Below are 22171 nucleotides of genomic sequence, written 5' to 3'. Positions count from 1 at the left end.
GTTACATCATAAGTGTTTTGAAAAGTTCACGTGACTTTGGCAGTTTGATACGCGCTCCAAACCACTGAATCAAAACAAAAGATTAGTAAAGCTTCGAAGCAGCATTTTGAAATCGGCCATCACTAGATATTGTTGAAAAGTCGTTATTATGGGTGTGGAACGACATGAGGGTGAGTACTTAATGACAGAATTTTCATTTTTGGGTGAACTAACCCTTTAAAAAAGCAGTGTCAAGTGGTTCCACGCAACTATATTGAGTACTTTGTACAAATAACAATTTAGTTGTATGAACAAAAGAAATTCAAGTAAAGCTGACAAAATTTGTTTGAGTAAATACAAATCATTTGAATTTGTCACTGCAGATCCCCTGTTGAAGATCCTTGTTCTACTGAATAAAACTTTTATAGCAAAACTGTCAATATATCTTCTGTTTACATTGATACTTCCTCAAAAATAGAGCACTTTACAGCATGAGTTACATTTATCATGCAATATATAGGCTAACATTTTTAAAAGTTGTAAAAAGTCATTAAACAAATAATACAAATTAATCCATACATAAAAACAACTCAGACCCAAAGAGTATTTATTTATTTATTGTGTTAAAGGGCACATTTTCAAGCAAAAATTAACATTTCTTGAGTGTTGCATAGTATAATTTTCTTAATAAATTAAATCTTGACTGTTTATTAGTATAAAAACTGTTGACAAGTCTCTTGTAACTGACAATAATTTGTTATTAATAAACGAATATTGTCTCTATTTACTAGTTACTACCAGCAGTAGGCTGATGATAAGCAGGTCTGCCAGCATGACAAACACACCATAAATCTTTCCAACATAAATTTTCAATTTGTGGTGGTCCACTTTGACAATACATTTGGAATTTGTCTGTAAAGTTCTCTTTCGATCAGTTAAATATGTTGCGCAGGAGGTGGGGAAGAGTTTAACTCACACAATTTACACATATACAAACTCACAGGGCCTGTGCTAGAGAGGAGACTCATAGGGGAGGCTCAGGAGAGGGTCTGTTTGGTATGGGCTGTGGCTGTAGCAGGAGAGCCGGGCTGCCGGAGGGCTTGTAGGCCTCCTGGTTCTGTACTGAAGTGGGAGATGGAATGGGGGTATCTGGGGATGCTGAAGAAACAGAAAACGCTGTAAAACGCACTTAAAGTAGCTTGGTATGTCATGAGCAAATTATTCAAATCAGGGTTATTGTCATTAACTAAAACTAAAACAATAAAAATCATTCGTTACTTGAAAAAAAAAAAGAAAATATAAAAATAAAATCTAATTCAGAATTTTAACAAAACTATAATAGTATATCAATGATACTAAAATAACACTGATTCACTAATGTATGATGTTGTGTATTTAAACAGCTGACACTGACTATACTTATGAACAGATAAATACAAAACTATATCTTACCCATCTGCTGTGGCTGTGCAGGTCCTGGTATGGAGCTAATGACTATAGTCTGTCCTGTTACTGGAAACTGAGGGTGACCATTGTGATGTAAGTGAGGTTGTTCTGTGGTCAGACCTGCAAAAATAAATAAATAAATTCCATTATTGGGTGACTATTTAAAAAACTGTGTTCAAAACTATGTTCTTACTTTATACTGATTTACTATAGTAAGCCTACAACAAAAATAATTTATATTTTAAACTATCAGGTCAGATTTGATGGAAAATTTAATGTTTACCACATTCATCTGTGCCTGTTGCATCACATCCATAAGTAAAGAAAAGAAGGTCCAACTTACAGCCTCAGATGGCATTAGAGACACCAAAGTTACATAGTGAACATTTGAAGTAATATCGGCCCTTTCCCAAATGGAACCCTAAGCCCTTGCGATCTTTCTCTGAGTCCATACTTTCATGACGTAATGCTGCATTGACAGTCGGGAAGAAGTCTTGCGGGCTTGCATGCCTGGCAAAAGTGCGCATTGAGGGTGCGTATTAACCACAAATGGCGCACTCGCAAGCACCCTTCTGAAACCTAAAATGACAAATGGAACACCCTAAGGTCTTGTGGACTTAAGGGACGCCCACACGGTGGCCATTGTAAGTCTGCAAGCCCGAGAGTGAACATGAAGTGTGCCATTTGGCACAGGGCCATCAATGTGCCTTTTAAGGCAAGTCATTTCACTCGGCGGCCATCTTTGAAACAACTCTTGAGCAGCTATTTCAGTCATGCAAGTACAGCTCCTGTCTCTTTGAATGGGGAAATATTAAATTCTCCAAAGCTTTTTACCAAGCTTATGATTAAATTTGATAGCTGTCAGATTTCAAATGTCTCTTAAATTTGGTTTCTAAACGCTCAATTCATGACAAAAAAAATATGCATTTTTCAGGCTGACTGTTTCTATAGCAATCGGAGCTTCTAAAGGCAGTTGTAGTGACGCAATGACTTTACCAATTGGCGATTGGCTCTTTTATTTAGAAGGCGGGACTTATTTCACCATATGTTGCACTTTCTCCCATTCATAGTATGAGTGCACTGTCTTTGTATGTATAAAGTCTTTGATAATATTATACCAGCATGAAACGGAAGTTGCGACAGTCTTTTCTTTCAATTTCAATTTCAATTTCAGTTTTACTTTATTGTTGGAACTTCTTCCAAATTGTCTCGCATCCCACAGCATTCACTGTCTTGCATCAATATACATCTATACACCATATCAATACAATACATTACAGTACCATAAACGCCACTTAAAACAAATAACTGGCTGCAATGCATAAAATGAATCATTTCTATTTTTCTAGAATCCTGAGGCCTACTTAGACCCCCAACTCTGATTTAATAATTGAACAAACTGGTGAACAAAAGATTTCTCGAAAAAAGGGTGGAACTTGATTTTGTCCGTCAGGAATTGATTGGATTGTGGTTTTGTTGTTGTCTGCTATTGCTGCGATCTCGTGAATTTAAAAAAAAAATAATGATGTGCATTATAAATCATTTATAATAAATATGATCATACGTCACCAGAGAGAAGTCTGTCATTTACACTGGAAAGATTAAGATATTTTGATGAAAACAAATTTTAAAAAATGAAATATATACATGGATGAATCAATCTCAATAAGATCAATTACATGCATTTAGAAAATAGGTATGGCACATTTTCTTTTAATGACTTTAATAATCCAAATGATTTTAAGTAGCATGTTCGTAGCATAAATTATGTTCCCAATGTAAGTCTTTGATCTGATCCGTATTGCTAAGTATGAGTAATAATAATAGTAGTAGTGTTTGCCTAGTGCCTACCCTAATAAAATGACTCCACTCCAGAAGTAATGTCTTAATATGGTATACTAATACAGCACATGCATCATTTTGCATCATCATTTTACATTTTGCAGTGTAATATGTAGTATTATAAGAGAAAGACCAAGCACACTTGTTTCAGAATAAAGTACCTGCTTTCACCTAATTTAAAAAATGATCATGAAGCATTTTTCCGCTCCAAAAGCCCATGCAATTGAATGCTTCACCTCATACTCACCCCCAAGAAGCATCTCCTGCAGCAGGTTATCTATCTTGGCAAGACCAAAAAGCTTGATAAACTGTAGCTGCTCAATCATCTGCCAGGTGATGCTTTGCAGAGTAGGAAGCAGCAGCAAAAGCTCCCCGAATCGCCCACGCGAGTCATACTGCCGGTCATTAATGTAGTCTTCCAGACTCATTTGGACCTGATAGCGCATCGCCTTGATCTTAGAGGGGTCTCTTAAGCTTTTGGCGTCTAGAAGTTAAAAAACACAGAGATAGTAACATGTATGGATGTGTTTCAAGATAGATGTTAAATAGATGTTCTGTTTTATTTGCATATACCTGGATCAAAGAACACAATGGCCTTTAGAGCTGCGTATTCATTGTCGTCAATTTGGATGTCCTGGAAGGGTAGGACCAGTTCATCCAAGACTCGGTTAGACACGCGACCTATTTCCGGCTCAGGGCAGTTTCGATGGACAACACAGCCATTACCTGTATGGACAATAATAAACAAAAGTGTGAAGTGAGTGTGTGTGTGTAATTGTCTATCTATAATTATGTTGAAAGGTGAAAATGATTTTCTATTAGAAGTTACCTAGAAGCAAGAGGTCTTTGTATGGCATTGACCTTTTAGCCACACCAAGGAGAAGGTGTTCGCCAGCATGAGCTCGTAATAAACTAACCTGGAAAAAAACGAGGCCTGGTTTAAGAGTTTTCTGTAAACCTGCTGTAGTACCACAATGAAATGTAATGAAAATGTGTTACACTATAAGGAAATTTTATTTGATTGAAAATACAGTAAAAACAGTATTATTGTGAAATGTTTTCGATTTTAATATATTTTCATCAGCCATTACTCCAGTCTTCACTGTCACATGATCCTTTAGAAATCATTCTAATATGCTGATTTAGTGCGCAAGAAACATTTCTTATTATTATCAATGTTGAAAACAGTTGTGCTGCCTAATATTGTTGTGATAACCATGATAGGTTTTTTTTCTGGATTCTTTAATGAATAGGAAGTTTAAAAGAACAGCATTTATTTAAAATAGAAATCTTTTGTAATATTATAAATGTCTTTAATGTCACTTTTTTATCAATTTAAAGTGTCCTCGCTGAATAAAAGTATTAAATTCTTTAGAAAGAACACTCCAAGAATGTATATATATGGGTCAACGACGTGACGGGTCATTTTTTATTTAAATAATAATAATAAAAACAAAGATATGACATCCAAAGTATGTAAGATAGTACAACTAGATCTCTTTTACTGAATCCAAAAGGTTTTTAATTATATTTTGCTACATATAAAGGTATTTTAAAGACTCTGAAGTGTCAAAAGGTCATTCGGTTTAACCGTCCAAAGGCCAATACAGCCATTTCATTAGTGATTAAAATATCTTAAAATGTAATAAATGTATATATGTTTTATTCTGGCATGATTTTCTAACAACATATATCAACATAGTGCAAAATGGAATTAAAATTATGTGTAAAAGTCGTTGCTTTGTTATGAGAAAGAATGTCCGGAAAAAAGAATTTCATTGATGTCATTCGGAGTAACCAATATAAAAGGACCATTTTGGATCAAGTCATGCGTTCAATATCATGTGACAGGATGTGACATCATTCAGACACCTGCAAAGGACCACATGGTTGTGAAGCAAAGTTACTAATTCTTTCTTAACTATTTGAAAAATTTATGTTTTCACTTGCTCATACGCATGTCCCGAAACATCAGGTCATTCGGTACAACCGCTATAAAACATGGAAAATGTTGTAATATTTTAAAAACTTTTACTAAATATAAAATTTTGATTGCCCTTCAGCTAGCTAGATATCAGCCTTTTAGCATTGTTTGGAAATATCGCCATTCGGTATAACCAAAAGTGTCATTCGGTAAAAGCTAAATTTTGGTTAAACTAAATGACTTTTGACTTAACCGAATGACTTTTGGTTAAACCGAATGACTTTTTTGATGACAAATTTGGTCCATCTTGTAAAAAATGACAAAAGCAGTGTTAACTGATTATAAAAACCACATAATCTCATTATTAACACTTAATAAAACTTCTAAATTAATTATATCTCCATTAGGTTTTTTTACACTTTTAAAAACCTTATTCGTCAATGACCCATATATAATATGCAAATAATATATCATAATTATATATAGTATAATCTTATTTAGTCAGAATATTTTGAATGGACTTGATTTTTAGAAACACATAGTGTAGTTATGGACTCTACCAGCAGAGGGCTTACTGGGCAATCCTAACCAGCCAAACATTTGCCATCTTGCTTACTAGTGGACTGCAGGTGACAAAATGAAATCTTTATAATGCAAAATGAGTCATCGATTTTAGATACAAATTTTAAATGCATAAAAACTACTAAAAGTAATTATCAACTTTTAGGAGTACACTATACAGACCTCAAAGCTAATACACATGAACTAAATGCCATTTTTATTCTTTAAACTCATATTTAAACATTGGAAGTTTCTGCATGTTTAATAACAATAAATGCAAGGGGGGAAATCCGAAATTTACAGCAACACAGACAGCATGCTAAATGGAGGCTAAACTAAATCAGCCATGTGAATAGCAAATATTGAGCTTCAGTGAACGGCCCTGCAATTCAACCCAAGGGCCACCCCAATTAGCACAGCCAGTGTTGCTTTCCAACGGCCATTACCTGGTCATCAAGTGGCAATTCACCGAAGGCTGGGATGTATTTAGCCCACTCTACCAGAACAAGCAGCTGTTGCTTCATAGATTCACAGACATCACTGATAGTGGCTGATTTTTTCTCTGAAACATCAGCAGGGCCCATTGGGCTGGCGGCGTTGATCTGCTGAGAGACAGACGAGAGAGAAAAACCGAATTTACCATGTCCTCTAAAAATGCTTTTGCACAGGCTGTTGCTTCTCTCTGGGAAAATTCACACAGGTACTCATGCAGATAATTAGAAATGTTGATGACACTGACTGATGCTCAAAGAAAGCAACGCTCATGCAAATTACAGTTGTTATTTATCTCTCTATGTTATTATTAACTACTAAGCAGAACTTCAGAGTTACTGTGATGAAACCTCTCTTCCTTCTTTAATCAGCCCTGCTTGTTGCTGGTTAATTTTTGTCTTTGGTGACTCCAGCAGAATGTATTAAAACCATACACCTTTGCTTTAATTGACAATCATAGCAATGATTTATTGCTCAAAAGCAATAAATGTTACTGCCGCAGATACCGTAATTATATGCGTGTTTTTCATTTTCCGTGTCTCTGCCCTTTTCTACTGACATTCTTTCTCTTTCTTTTTGTGCGCATGTGTACGTGAGTATTTCGATTAACCTTGATAGGACAGTTTACCTGCTGCGAGAGAGCTTCAGCATGAGCGAGGGCTGTGATTGGCGGCAGATCATGTGAGTCTTGCATGTTCCTCCTAGAGCTGATACGGTCCCGCTCATTCTGCACAGCTGAAAACAAGCACAAGCAATTTTGCTGATTAGTGAGCTAATAACAGTTAGGAGTTATTACTGATTAGCCAAGATGATGGGTGTGTTTCTCAAGCTTATTTCCAGAAAATCTCACGCACTGCCAAGGAATAAGGGGTTCACTGACAGAATGAATCATTCATTATAATGTATTTTTTAACGTCATTAAACGTATAAAGAGTACAGAATTACCTTTTTACCACACCTGCCAATGATAAATGAATTGGGAAAATCCATAAATATTTCCAACTGGCAATGTTACTGTACTTTTTTCTATGCAAATGTAATTATTTAGACTTTTTGTTTGTTTGTTTGTTTGTTTTTTTGATACTTTGTATAAATTATATTGATTTCTACTGGCAAATATCAGCTGAACATAAAGATACTGTCCTTACAAAAATATGATACAGATATGATTTTTCTCATATGTAGACTTTTGACATTGGGTAAAAATTTAGAAGATACCTACTGAGAAAAAAACTAACCAAAGATTGTTTGCTGGTCTTAGCCAGTCTCATTGTTTGATCTGGTTTGGAGTTTTTGCTGGAAGACCAGCTTGGCCACCAATGTAAACTATCTTAAAGGGATAGTTCACCCCAAAATTAAAATTCTGTCATCATTTACTCACCCTCAAGTTGTTCCAAACCTGTATAAATTTCTTTGTTCTGCTGTACACAAAGGAAGATATTTCGAAGAATGTTTGTAATCAAGCAGATCTCGCCCCCCATTGACTGCCATAGTAGGAGAAAAAAATACTATGGTAGTCAATGGGGGACGAGATTTGCTTGATTACAAACATTCTTAAAAATATCTTCCTTTGTGTACAGCAGAACAAAGAAAATGATGACAGAATTTTCATGTTTGGGTGAACTATTCCTTTAAGTCAGCTAAGACCAGTAAACCATCTTAGGCTGGTTTAAGCTGGGGTTTTTTTGTTTGTTTGTTTGTTTGTTTGTTTTTTTCAGAAGAAATAGGAAGCAATGGTGAGCAAATAAAAAAATAATACATGACTGTTGTACAAAACCCTGCATAAGCTAGAGGTAAAACTTTAACTGACCACAGTCCTGAACAACGTGTACGCACGGAAAGTGAGGTGGAGAGCACATGATCGCCCATCATAAAAGTCTAAGCCAAGGTTATACATCCAATAAACTAAACATCCTTGTGTAATCAGGGCAAGTTTTATGGCATCATCTATTTTACTCACTCGAGTTCCCTCTTCCTTGTTACTCCATGAGATGTATGTTTAAGACTGTGGGAAATGGGAGGTTTTGTGGGTAAAATGTATGCATATAAAATGTTTACCTTCTTTCTTCATTCCAGCTCGAAAGCATTTGTGAAGTCTGCAGAAACGGCACTGGTTCCTTTTGTCTTTATCAACAACACATTGACGATTAAACCTGCCCAAAAGAAGAAGAGCAAAACAAAAGAGAAAAACTTTGTAAACACCATGTTAACAGTACAGCAATACATGTATAAAAAAACAGTCTTGGTGCGTTTTGGTCAATTATTTGTAATTAGAACTGGGAACTGTAAGGAATTAAATGTATGTGGTTCTAATTCCAATTTCACTGAACAATTCCAGTTCCTTAATCATTCCTTAAATGATTCTCTTTTAATTTTGATATTGACATAACAGACATAATGGCTTATGGTTCAGTGAATTGGTCAAATTCATTAGACCAATTCAATCTGAGTTCAAGACTGATTTGTGAGTCTTTTTAACTGATTCATTAAAAATAACCGGATCATAAGGGGCACTCAGTTGTGAATCAGGCTATTCTGTTTACACTTTTTTACACAATAAGTAACACTTTACAGTAAGTTCCATTAGTGCCCATTAACTAACATTAGCTAAAAATAATCCAAACGTTAGTTACAGTATTTATTCCCTCATGTCATGAACTTATGATATGATATTATTGCGATACTTCAAGACATTAACTGTCAATTAACAGTTGATTAAAATGCTAAATTTGGTATTACATTGGGGGTGGAAATGAGCAGGCTTGGACTTGGTGCTGGTAACCCAATATACAGGACAATGTTGATACCAGAATAAAAATATTCATGATTCTGAAGTTGAAAATACAGAAAAATACGAATATGCTTGCACTCTGTCACTGACTGGATATATTTAAAATAATGTAGGCCACTTTTTACTGGTAACAAGACAATTGGCATTATCAGGACCATTATCAAATATTTCCCCATCGCATTATTATACATTATATTCAACATTATATACAGTAGTTCAATGTATTACTGACACTAAAAATCTGTAAACTTGAATTTTTCCTCACACAGTAATTTTCACTTTGGGTGAACTGTACACAATACATATTGTCACTATCCACGATATATATTGTTGCATTTTTGTATTGCGATATATTGTGGCACTATATATTGTTACACTCTAGTATTTATTTATCAGTTAATAAAAACTGTTCATTGTTAGTTCATGTTCATTAAATAATATTAACATACAACTTCCGATATTAATAATGTATTAGTAAATGTTGAAATGAACTAAGATTAACAAATCCTAAAGAGGTATTTTCATTGTTAGTTAACTAATGTAGTTAAATAATGTTAACAAATGGAACCTTATTGTAAAGTGTTACCATGTTTGTTTATATTCGCCGTAACCATTAATGCAACAGAATGTCATTAAAAATCTAATTTCTTAATAAAAATGTTGTTATTGTTAACTAAAACTACTTAAAAACTGTTTTCATTAATTGAGATATAGCTGAAATAGAATTTAAATATTATATCAAAAGCTTAAACTTAAAAAATATTGACAACTAACTGAAATAAGTCTAAGTACTAAAATTAGGAACTGAAAATAAAAATAAATTGAAGAAATATTTTAAATATATACTAAAACTAAACTAAAATTAAAGTAAAAACTGAGCATTTAAAATAAAACTTATTCATAAATATTATAATAGTATATAAATAATACTAAAATAACAGTAAAAACACATTTTCTTTCCCAGACAAAAATTATTTTCAGTACACAATATTCATTTTATAGTGTGAACATCTCAGTTGTATGAGTGTGATGTACCTGCAGGAGTAGACATGACTCTTCCTGATGCTCCGGCGGAAGAAGCCTTTGCAGCCGTCACAGCTGGAGGCGCCATAATGTTTACCTGTGGCTTTGTCGCCACAGATTGCGCAGTTGGAGCTCACGCCATTTTCTCCTTGACTGATGTTGGGCTCTGTCGGCATGTTTTCTGTGAACAGCAACAGTGACAGTCAGGATTGAGATCATCACACACAATGTTATTGCCACCTGAACACTTTGGTTTCAGTCAAATGAGGGTTCAATGATTCACTTGGGTGGCTTTTAGATCTTTTAAAATAGAGAATCATGTCTATTGTACATCCAGAACACTAAATAGTGGAAATCTGCTGCTAAGCTTCTAGATGCTAAGCTAAGCATGCTAATTCAAGCTGACAAACACAGAGCCTAGTGAGTCTCATAAAGCTACAGGACGACACGTCTATCAAATCTCGGCCTTTTTACTCAGTCTCTCAATCATAACAGCTAATGAGGAGAATAAGGAAGAGTTCTGCATAAGTGAACAAAGGATGCTTATCCTAAAAGAACTTCTAATGCAACAGAGAGTGGCACCCTTCTGTTCATATAGACAAGGATGAGAAATCAATCATTCCTTTGTGCATCCAAAATCATAACATTTCAACAAAAGAAATGCAGCAGGGGACTTTAGCCTTTTATGCGCTGAGAGTGATTGGAGCCCCCCGCTGTTGTAGGACAGACTTAATTAGGATTAGCCTCTGTTTTATCGCATAGACAGATACTCAATGGAGATTGACATCTCATGGATAAATGTTAATGTGGGTTGAAAGCAATCTCTTCTGATTTAGTTTATTCCCAAAGTGATTCCTTCTCATTTCAGAATAAAACATCATTTGAATGCAAAGGGCACATGTGGTCACAGAGAGGCAATTTTATTGGCTTTCGTACATCCGCAGAGCATGTTTTGAAGTATTTCGTTTCAGAGTTAAGGTGCTACAGAACTTAAAATGAAACAATGAGAAATGGGTTGAAAAACTATTTACATTGGCGGCTTTATCGGCATAATTTATAAGATAGTTCACCCAAAAATGAAAATTCTGTCATCATTTACTCACCCTCATGTTGTTCCAAACCTACATGACTTACTATCTTCTGCAGAACACCAAAGAAGATATTTTGAAGAATATTGGTAACCAAACATTTTTGGTGACCATTGACTTCCATAATATGGATAAAAAACATTTGAGACATTTCTCAAAATATATTCTTTTGTGTTTTACACAAGAAAGAGATTCATACAGTTTTGGAAAGATACGAGGGTGAGTAAATGATGACAGAATTTTCATTTTTGGTTGAATTGTCCCTTTAAAGTTGCCATGAAATCAAAATTGAAGTTGGCTTTTAGTATGAATATGTTAGCCTTATTGTTATCTATAAGCTAGTGTGCTCCAAAACAATGACAAAATTCTTATTTAGACGATATAAGCGTTTAAATCTTACAGTCTCCTACTTCCGCCAATAGATCAATGATTTTCATGGCATCACGGTGCACTTCAGCTTCTCACCAGATTTTCTGTCCAATAAAATACTCTCTAGAATCTAAATCATCCCACCCCCTAAATTATAAATAGCTGAAACTGTGGCTAAAATCGCTCACTTGTTCACACATTTATTATTTTCTACAAGGTGAATGGCACATAGTGCACTATATAGGTGATAGGGAACAATTTCAACAGTGTAAATATGCTTTATATTGATGCAAATGAAGTCTGGTTTCACGTCAGTGTCAAGTAAACTGCAGCAGCGCACACATAGTCTGCTCCGGTCCAGAGACACGATAACACAGAGCAGATGAGTCGGCGCAGACCACAAAACCTATCGGTCCCATTTGAATTCTGCACAGAATCCTATATTTAAAAGTAACATGGAGGAGATTAGGAGGATAAACGGTTAGAGATTAAAAGGAAATTGAGGCTTTATCGAGCTCACCGGCTCTGGCCAAGCTGTGATATAAACGAAACACTATTGGCTATTTTAAAAAGGGGGAGGAGCTGTTCGATATGTCAGTGGGAATTACGAATAAATGTGAGTTCCAAGGCACTTCAGTGGGCCTTTAAGCACAGGATGATTAAAGAAAGCTGAAGGATGCCCAGATGTATACACGTTTTAGCTAAATGCGACAACCTATCCATCTCAAACCCTTTCCTACAATATATTAAATGTATACTTTACTTGAAAACATCAACTCAAAATGTGAGTTTTGCTTTTTGCGCAATTTAAATAAAATGAGCTAATGCAACACAATGCTTAATTTCACTGTGTGCAATCTATTTGCATTAATAATTTTCATTCTTAAGACAAGTTTCAGTTCCCAGCATGCTTTGCATGGGACTGGACTGGGTGAGGATGATTCAGTAGTGTAAAAAAATATTTTTTGATTTTATACTACTTAGAATCAGTTAAAGTAGATGTCATAAAACATTTTTTTCAATGCTCCCACTAGTCGAAATTAGTATGACAGATCATAATTTTATTGGGTTTACTCAGTTCTATTTGCTCAAAATAAAGTATGTGCGTAAAGTTTACTCATTAGTTGAATTTTAGGAAAATCTGAATTAAGTTTATCCAAATAATTATTTCTCTAGCTGTCCTTCAGAGAGTGTGTGTTTGCCTTTAAATAGTTTCTATTCCAGTTATTTTATGACCTTTCTCTATCTCTGTGTTTAGATGTACTGTAAAGAACTGTAAAGATAACTGGGAAATCTCCACAGCAATTTTAATACAGCATTAGGTTAATGGAGAACCGAACTGGATAAATCACATCAGATTGTGATGACAAAGTGAACAAAGATATGGACCATATTCAACCCAAAGGCATGGGTTTAAAAGTTAGAAGTTGCAACATGCACCCTTGACAAAGACATTTCCCATGATGCCCCAGGGTCACTGCCCCTTTAATAAATGTACTTTTATTTTTTGTAATAAAAATACAAAATAAGATCATGAGACAAACATCCTTTCACACCTCAAAATATATGAGTTCATTGTTGATCTTGTTTTGAATTAAAGGGATAGTTCTGTCATCAAAATTCAAAATTCTGTCATCATAACCAAACAGTTAATGGGACTTCCATAATTTTTTTTTTCTTCCATACTATGAAAGTCAGCGGGGTCCATCAACTGTTTGGTTACTCATATTCTTTAAAATATCTTTTGTGTTCAGCAGAAGAAAGAAATTCATACAGGTTTGGAACAACCTGAGCATGAGTAAATGATGACAGAATTTTCATTTTTGGGTGAACTATCTCTTTAAAATTAAAGTTGTAAAAAATATACTAAACTTACACTCAAATATATCCCGTTTTGTCTTTTTTCCCAACCTATCAGCCCATGGAGAACCCTTTCTCTAATCCTGAGACTCAGAACTCTTTTCTCAGGATTTGAGTGAAACCCTCTGTTGAATTTTAAACTGAATGGAAAGACTTTCAAAATAGTTAGCTAACAGTTATCTCCTTTAGGAGGTAAATGATTCTGCTGGGACAAATCATTCCAGACAGTTCAGACAGCTATTAAACCAGCCATGACATGGCGCCCGTCCCCTCCAGACACGTCCAAGTCAAATCATACTAAACCAAATTAACACCCACATCAGTTAGAACTGACATTAATTCAGTTAACAGTTCAGTAACAACACTATAGCAAACACGAAATTCGAGCAGAATGGTCATGCTAGTCCAAGAAAGTGCTTAAAAACATATTTTGGACAAAATGCACAGCACTCACCACCACAATAAAGCTCATCAGCATTCTCAAAGCCCAGTGTGCTATAGGTCGGGTCTAGGCCCTCGCAGTAATTGGCTACATCCATGTCCAACAAAGATTTAGGAAGAGGAGTTGGTGAAAACTTCATCCCTGCCTTGCTATCTCTACTTAAAGTCGTCCTGGGACAGCGTCTCTAGGAGAGAGAACTGAGAGCAGCCTTAGGTTGACCATCTCTTCAGAATGCTGATTTGTCATCTTCTAAGACAAGGGAGGAGCCTTGGCCAAGACTCCTCACCTCCTTGCACAGAACTTATCTTCTCCCCTTATCCTATACTTATCAGAAGGATGAAGAGATAACAGTATTCCCCATTTGCTCCAGAAAAGGAACCAGAGGTTTTATTGGTGCAGCCCAACCAACAGGCCCTATTCTCAGGCAAAATGACAGTCTTACAAAGTAATGCACCATCAAATAACCAAAAAATGGCAAAGACTGCAGAACAATGCATTTATAAAGGCACATTAGAAGAACTAGGAGCTTCCTTTTGTAAACAAGGATATTGATATTTCTGTTGTAAATCAATGGGGATTTCTCAACTTGAGATGTGTCATGGCTTAATACAAAATTTACTAAATTAATATTTAAAAACTAGGTATCCCAGTTACAGCAGTTATGTTGCAATTATATTAATATTATAGACATTCGTCTGACACAAATTCAAGACACTGAAGAATCATTTGAATGTAATATTCTGAGTCATTGATGAGTCATTTTTTGTAAATGGATAGTTCAGACAAGAATTTTAATTCTGTCATCATTTACTCACCCTCATGTCCTTCCCAGTATGACTTTCCTTCTTTTGCACAACACAAAAGAAGATATATTTTGAAAAATGACTTTCTTTGTACAGTCAATGGGGTCTAATGTTTTTCAAAATATCTCATTTTGCGTTCTAAGAAAGAAACGTATACAGGTTTGGAATGAAATGAGTGTCGCTTTTAGGAAAACTATCACTTTTAAGAGTTTACCCAACAACAAAAAAATAATAATTTTATGACAAAATAAGAGTAAAAACATCACAAAAAAAGACATCAGTGCAGCACTGACATTCCTGTACAATGCATGTGCAAAGTCATAAAGTAAACCAAACAAGTGTCTCTGGTCAAAATATAATTTTTTTTAAAACATTCAACTTTAATGAAATACTTTTCCTTAAGAGTTTGTTAGATTTTAAAAGATTTAAAAGTGTGAGTACTGTTTTTCTGTAGACTAAACTGCCTTACTTTACTTAAATCTACAGTAGAAAAAAATTGAATAGCACCATTACTGTACAAACAGAAGCTACAGAAAGACAACAAAATATTAAAATAAAAGATATAAAATATTAAATAAATCAGACATGACATTAGATTCAGTAAGCACATGGATACTCTTGAGGCAACACCACACAGGTTACATTTTAACTTCACTCCAACAAACAATGTTTAAATGAGGAAGTGCTCAAATGTTCACGTGACAAGAGTTAGGGCATCTATTTCATGCCCTCTATTTTCAATAAATTGCATTACACCTTACTAACAAATTACAATGCACAGAGAACATCATATTGCAATATACTCTACATTAGTTGACCCATCGTACAATATCAAAAACAAAGTAAATTCAAGGTCAAACTAATTGCGTGGAAGTAAAATATCACCCAAAGACTGGGAAAAACTAGCAGTATTAAGTTAGTAGGCTGCATTCAGTTTTGTATTAAAAAAGCCATTAATAAGACTTTTTGTTTAGGCAACTGAAATATTTATCTGACCTAAAAGAAGATAGTATGGAGGCATGTTTCCATGAAAAATGCAACCTTTTAAAGTAACTTATTTACAACGCAAAGACAATTGTGAGAACGTGAATTTAGCATATTTGAAACCTTTTTCAACAACATAGGCTCTACAATATAATACCAATACTTCAATATAAGCACTGCTTATTTGTGCTCACAAATTAAAATCCTGTACATTTTATGTAAGAAACACAAAGACTACATTTCTATTTGTTAATAAAATAATAATAATAATAATAATAATAATAATAATAATAAAGACACGAATGTTGACGTCACAGCCTGACTGTTCAAACCGAGCGATATTTTTTACGTTAGTAGTAAGGACTTCTTTAAATTCCTAACAAACAAACGTTTTAACGGATTTTTTTCTCTTTAACTGGCCCACAATTGAATGACCGCAACTCAAAGCTATCTGGTCTTACCTTCTCCACGTCCAACAACGATTTGCATTAATCCACCAAAACTCAAACGAACACGGGTCAAAATTGTATGCTAATAAATATGTTTTGCTGTTACAGAGAGCAAATGCGAGTACATGAAGTGTTTAACATGTCATTGGATAATACTTTTGGTGGTGTTGGGGGAGCCTCTCATTAGATCGATTTACTAAACAAACTGAAAGTTGGGTGGAGATGTTAAACAGTAACTAGCCCCAATAAAACAGAAGACATGAAACGCGTTGCCTGTGCGTGGGTTCACGACGTAAAGAATACTACTGACAAACAGTACGAAGCCTACAAGTAGAAACATTTGAATTTATAGCTAATGTTTATAATATTTAGACATTTTTGTATTTTCAGAAAATAAAAAATAAATTAAAAAAAGCCTGCTTAAAAACTATTTGGTTGGACGCCCAAATCATAGTTTTACAGAACTATCATTTTACCTTTCAACTAACCAACCTCCGAACGGCTCTTTGACGTTCTCCAATTTTACCAGAAGAGGGCGCCAAATCTCTATTTACCGGTCTCGGTTGGTCAGTCATTGGTCTTGCATAACATAAAACCACATTTTTAAACTCATACATGTATCGATTGGTTTTACTTCTGCATAAGTTGAAAAGTCGTTAGTCGTTGGCTAAGTTACAGGCCTAAATAATTGGGGCATTTTAAAGTACTCACGAAATCAAAAGGGGTTTGTGATTTTTAGTCGATGAGACTCGCATGTATACCTATAAGTTGAAAAAACTCCCTTCCTGAGGTAAATAGTCTATAAGTTTTATGATTTTTAGTCGATGAGACTCGCATGTATGCCTATAAGTTGAAAAAACTCCCTTCCTGAGGTAAATAGTCTATAAGTTTTATGATTTTTAGTCGATGAGAATCGCATGTATGCCTATAAGTTCAAAAAACTCCCTTACTGAGGTAAATAGCCTATAAGTTTTGTGGTTTTTAGTCGATGAGACTTGCATGTATGCCTATAAGTTGAAAAACTCCCTTCTTGTGGTAAATAGCCATTAGGTTTTGTGATTTTTATTCGATGAGACTCGCATGTATGCCTATAAGCTGAAAAATTCCCTTCTTGAGGTAAATAGCCTATAAGTTTTATGATTTTTAGTCGATGAGACTTGCATGTATGCCTATAAGCTGAAAAATTCCCTTCTTGAGGTAAATAGCCTATAAGTTTTATGATTTTTAGTCGATGAGACTTGCATGTATGCCTATAAGCTGAAAAACTCCCTTCTTGAGGTAAATAGCCTATAAGTTTTGTGATTTTTAGTCGATGAGACTCGCATATATGCCTAAGTTGAAAAACTCCCTTCTTGACGTAAATAGCCTATAAGTTTTGTGATTTTTAGTCGATGAGACTCGCATGCATGCCTATAAGTTGGAAAACTCCCTTCTTGACGTAAATAGCCTATAAGTTTTGTGATTTTTAGTCGATGAGACTCGCATGCATGCCTATAAGTTGGAAAACTCCCTTCTTGAGGTAAATAGCCTATAAGTTTTGTGATTTTTAGTCAGTGAGACTCGCATGTATGCCTATAAGTTGAAAAAACTCTATTCGAGGTGTAAGAACTCCTGAAATAACAGTTTTGTTATTTTTATATAGGCCTAGGCCTATTAGTTCGCTGTTAAATTCATTCTTTAAATAAAATGTAGGCCTACTCTTATAGCTCAAAAGCACAAGTCATATCTAAACAACTGCCATTTCATTTATTCTAAAAAGAAACAGGTTAATTTTCTGTAAAAACATAATTTAGTGGCTGTCATCCTTAATAAAAGCTACTGTGGTACTACTGTTATTTTAATATAGGCCTACCATGTTATACGGTGTTTACCTTCGAAATTTAGCTACAGCCTAGAAGCTATTTTTTTGTAATAGAAGCTTTCAGTGTCTTTCTCTCCATTTCTTTTTAGCTAGCATAGCCTACCACAGTTAGGTAGCTCTAGCACAGCATAGCCTACGGTTAATGTCACGTTTTCTTTTGAAACATTTTAGTTGAACAGTCTGTTTTTTAAATGTTACTACATGTTTCACAATGTTCAGAGAACATTAAAATGTAACTTTAGTAATGTTTGCAAAACACGCAGACAAAATAGGCTAAAAAACAAAACGAAAATGGAACAAAACAGAAAGTTCCCTAAATGTTAGCAAAACCAAGAGAGAAATAGGCTACTTTAAAACATTTTAAAAACGTTCAGAGAACATTCACAAATAACGTTTTCAAAACGTTTAATAGGAACGTTAGTCAGACGTTCCTAATACATAGGCTATTTTTGTCAGCTGGGTTGCTCATTTACCATTACTGTCACCGTATTATAAGTATTACACTCGTTTCCTGTAAAAACAGTTCCCGTTTTCACATCTGCAGACCCTGATTGATGGTCAATGATGTGGAGAATAGCTGCTTTAGGTCAAGCACACCTGACACACACCCTTCCCGGTGAACGTCAGCATGTCGAAACACGTAAGTCCCGTGATGGCCAGAAACACCTCATTTATTTCATGAAGATCTTCAGTGTGGTTCAGGTAATGCAACCGAAAAAGGTGGTACGGTACCAGGCAGGTGAGCATGATAAGTACAAAGATTAGGTTTTTTATTTGGACCCAAAACTCCTGCTGGGAGCGGCTGGCGGATCCGTACTTGCGTATCATCGCGTGCAGGATGATCGCCTGGATGCCGGTCTGAACACACGACACACTGATAATAAAGATGGACATAATCATGTTCAGGGTGTAGACGGGACCTTCATTTATCATTTTCCCAAATTTGAAGCACTGATTTTCCCCTGCGTCCTTGTGGTTTCCAGACGACTCTCCGTATTGTAACAGCACGAGGGGTAGCATGATGAGTAACAGGAGGAGCCACACTAGAGCGCTCGCGCCCAGTGCGTGCAGCCGCCTGTAGAACTCGGTCCATTGCATTTTCTTGTAATAATGCAGAAAGCGAAGGGTAAGAATGATGGCGTAGATTGAAAACACCATATATATGTGGATATGCACCATGGCGCTGACTAGTTTACACATCCCCATATGCAGATGCCATGCTTGGGTCGCGTAGTAGTAGATTCTGAATGGCACGGTGAGCAGGAAAAGAAAATGTGCGAATATAAGGTTCAGGAAGGCGATGGTGGTTAACGAGCGAATGTTGCTTTTTAACAAGCTGATCATGAGGGTTAAGCCTGTGATCCCCACCAGAAGCACGAAAGTGTAGATGACGATAAGGGTGATTCTGAAGGGCTCGGTGAGGTGGGGTAAGGGGGTTGTTGGAGCAGGGCTGGGTGTCACTGCCGAGCTGATGATGTTAGCAACTGTGGTGTTCATCGTCATGGTCCCTAGAGAGAAAACAGAAAAGTCAAAGGCAAAGTATGATGAAGTCAGTTAATACATGGAAAAGAGATCTGCATTGTTTCTGGTTTAGTTAAACTCACAATTACACTCTAAAAATGCTTTCATCATTATTGTTTTCATTCATTTTACTTGCCACAAAAAGTTACTTTGATTTTATGAGTTTTAAGTCTGTTTTATTCATTAGTAATTATTCAAAATGCAACAATTAAACTTAAAAGGATAGTTAACCCAAAACTGAAAATTGTAAATTTACTCACCTTCATGTCATTCCAAAACTGTATGACTTTCTCTCATCTGTGGAACAAAAGAAGATATTTTGAAGAATGCTGGTATCCAAAACACTCACATTTCTCAAAATATCTTATTTTATGCTCCACGGGGGGAAAAAGCGATAGAGGTTTGGAAGGACATATGAATGGTCGTATTATTAACAAAGATGAATAAATACTGTAACAAATGTATTGCTCATTGTTTGAGGATATAAGTCAATGCATTAATGTTAACTAATGGGATCTTACTGTAAAATATTAGTGTTTTTTACAGTGAAACAGGTCAATAAAAAGCCAATGTACAAGTAAATTTATTTTGTAAACCCTCATTGCATTCTTTTAAACTTTAATTTTGAATACTTAGTGTAAATATACAAAAAAAATAATAGTTTTAGCTCCTACGAAAGTGCCAAGCCACAACGTGTACATTTATGGTGTTCTTTTGCCTTCAGAATAACAAATGAAAGCCAGATATTTTAACTATATTTAACAACACAGTGCATTTAAAATGTTACAGTTAGTTTACATAATCAAAAATTAACAGCTTAACGAGAGAGTGAAGCACGATATACGTACCCTCAGAACAACGGCGATGTCAGGTCAGATGAGGAAGTAAGGTAATGTGTTTGTTTCATTTGCAACTCGTTCAGTAACCGCTATTTTAGCACATTCTCTTGAGGAGGCTGGACTGCTGGGTGTTTCATGATTCACACTGTTGCGCATTTGACAATTCAGTTTAAGTGGCCAACCTCAAAATCAACTAGAGTCGCATTGCCAAACAACCTCTCTGTTGTTTTTTTAGATGCCAGTTATGAAAAAAAAAAAACTGCAAGATCACAGCCATCTAGCATTTCCGTTCTTTATAGTCTGGATGTATTGTAACAGTGCCTCTTAAAACTATTTCTAAGCAGAAACAACAGATATCAAATCTTAATATCACTCCATTCTTGTGTCTAGACTTAAGCTGACAAGCGAGGTTTGTGGTTTTTGGTTTTCCCCTGCATGTTTGTCACAGCTGCAAGGGGGGTTGGGGGTGTGTGCTCAAGTAGTAAGTTATTAATGGATATTGAAGATGTGAATAAAACATTTATGTTTTTGAACAGAATATAACAATTTTTATATAATAGAACACAAGTAAATAAAAAAAAAATCTGTATGTAATGTCATAATGATACTTTATATAATATATGGATTAGTTCACCCCAAAATAAAAATATCTTAATTTGTGTTCATCTTCGGAACACAAATTAAGATATTTTTGATAAAATCCGAGAGCTTTCTGATCCCCCATAGAAAGCAACACAATTTCCACTTTCAAGGTCCAGAAAGGTAATAAAGACATCGTTAAAATAGTCCATGTGACTACAGTGGGTGGACCTTAAATTATGAAGCAACGAGAATACTTTTTGAGCGCAAAAAAAAACGACTATTCAACAATTTCTTCTCTTCCGTGTCAGTCTCCGACGCTGTTTACGTTGTAAACACAGTGCAGCGCTTCCGGGTTCTACGTCAGAACGCTGACTCAGTATTGGCCGGCTCCTGCGTCAGCATCATACGCATGCATTGTGGCGCTTACATGAACAGCGTCGGAGATTGACACAGAAGAGAAGAAATTGTTGAATAAAGTTGTTTTGTTTTTTTTTGGTTTTTTTTTCTGCACAAAAAGTATTCTCATCGCTTTATAATTTAAGGTTGAACCACTGCAGTCACATGGACTATTTTATTTAACAATGTCTTTAGTACCTTTCTGGGCCTTGAAAAATGGTAATTGCTTTGCTGTCTATAGGGGATCAGAAAGAGCTTGGATTTAATCAAAAATATCTTAATTTTTGTTCTGAAGATGAACGTAGGTCTTATGGGTTTGGAACGACATGAGAGTGAGTAATTAATGACAGAATTTTCATTTTTGGGTGAACTAACCCTTTATGACAGGTATGTTTTAGCTACACTACTGTTCAAAAGTTTAGGCTAATTTTTTTTACATTTTTGAAAGATATCTCTTATGCTCATCAAGGCTGCCTTTATTTGATCAAAAATACAGGGGAAAAAGTAATATTGTGAAATATTACAATTCAAAATAACTGTATTTTAACTTGACTATTAACATAACTTTCTATTTTAATATTTCTAAAAATGTCATTTATTCCTATGATGGCAAAGCTGAATTTTCAGGACATGATGTCACATCATACTTCAAAAATAATTTTAATATACTGATTTGGTGCTACATTTCTTATTATCAATGTTGGAAACTGTTGTGCTGCTTAATATTTGTGTGGAAACCTTACCTACATTAACCTACATTTTTTTTCAGGATTCTTTGATCAATATGAAGTTCAAAAGAACAGCATGTTTTTGAAATAGAAATCTTTTTTTAAATTCTAAATGTCTTTAATGTCACGTGTGATCAATTTAATCTGTCCTTTACTGACCACAACATTTTGAAAAGTAGTGTATATTTCCT

At 35.0% G+C, this 22171-nt stretch overlaps 2 protein-coding genes across 6 annotated transcripts; both read right to left on the bottom strand.

Annotated features, from left to right (window-relative positions):
- Positions 1-580: 580 nt before the first annotated feature.
- Positions 581-16929, bottom strand: hnf4g (hepatocyte nuclear factor 4, gamma). 4 transcript variants are annotated; one of them, XM_051883001.1, is made up of 10 exons: positions 16066-16929; positions 10071-10239; positions 8303-8397; positions 6873-6979; positions 6199-6357; positions 4097-4184; positions 3841-3993; positions 3515-3751; positions 1432-1545; positions 581-1137 (listed from the first exon to the last, which is right to left on the bottom strand). In XM_051883001.1, the coding sequence occupies exons 1-10, from the start codon at positions 16091-16093 to the stop codon at positions 1004-1006; spliced, it is 1284 nt and encodes a 427-aa protein (XP_051738961.1). In that variant the 5' UTR covers positions 16094-16929; the 3' UTR covers positions 581-1003. The 4 variants fall into 4 exon arrangements, with proteins under 4 accessions (XP_051738961.1, XP_051738962.1, XP_051738959.1 ...); XM_051883002.1 differs by having other exon boundaries at positions 6199-6354; XM_051882999.1 differs by lacking the exon at positions 16066-16929 and adding an exon at positions 13830-14123.
- On the bottom strand, positions 14964-20615 carry LOC127506469 (probable G-protein coupled receptor 141). Of its 2 annotated transcripts, XM_051883007.1 has the most exons (3): positions 20284-20615; positions 19696-19732; positions 14964-19422 (listed from the first exon to the last, which is right to left on the bottom strand). In XM_051883007.1, exon 3 carries the CDS (start codon positions 19415-19417, stop codon positions 18497-18499), a length of 921 nt encoding a protein of 306 aa, XP_051738967.1. In that variant the 5' UTR covers positions 19418-19422; positions 19696-19732; positions 20284-20615; the 3' UTR covers positions 14964-18496. The 2 variants fall into 2 exon arrangements, with proteins under 2 accessions (XP_051738967.1, XP_051738968.1); XM_051883008.1 differs by lacking the exon at positions 19696-19732.
- Between the last annotated feature and the right edge of the window lie 1556 nt (positions 20616-22171).

The sequence above is a fragment of the Ctenopharyngodon idella genome, chromosome 23 (genome assembly GCF_019924925.1).
Source record: "Ctenopharyngodon idella isolate HZGC_01 chromosome 23, HZGC01, whole genome shotgun sequence".
In the NCBI taxonomy this organism is placed as follows: Eukaryota; Metazoa; Chordata; class Actinopteri; order Cypriniformes; family Xenocyprididae; genus Ctenopharyngodon; species Ctenopharyngodon idella.
The sequence above is the reverse complement of the archived record's forward strand: the minus strand, read 5'-3'. Positions and strand labels throughout refer to the sequence as shown.

Excerpts from the sequence above, each read along its gene's own strand:
- hnf4g (XM_051882999.1), bottom strand. The coding sequence starts at position 13,956 with ATGAAGTTTTCACCAACTCCTCTTCCTAAATCTTTGTTGGACATGGAT. Across the intron at positions 6,980-8,302 it reads AGCTGGAATGAAGAAAGAAG|CTGTGCAGAATGAGCGGGAC; the intron begins GTAAACATTTTA and ends GCTTGTTTTCAG. Across the intron at positions 3,752-3,840 it reads CATTGTGTTCTTTGATCCAG|ACGCCAAAAGCTTAAGAGAC; the intron begins GTATATGCAAAT and ends TTTAACTTCTAG.
- LOC127506469 (XM_051883007.1), bottom strand. The coding sequence starts at position 19,417 with ATGACGATGAACACCACAGTTGCTAACATCATCAGCTCGGCAGTGACA.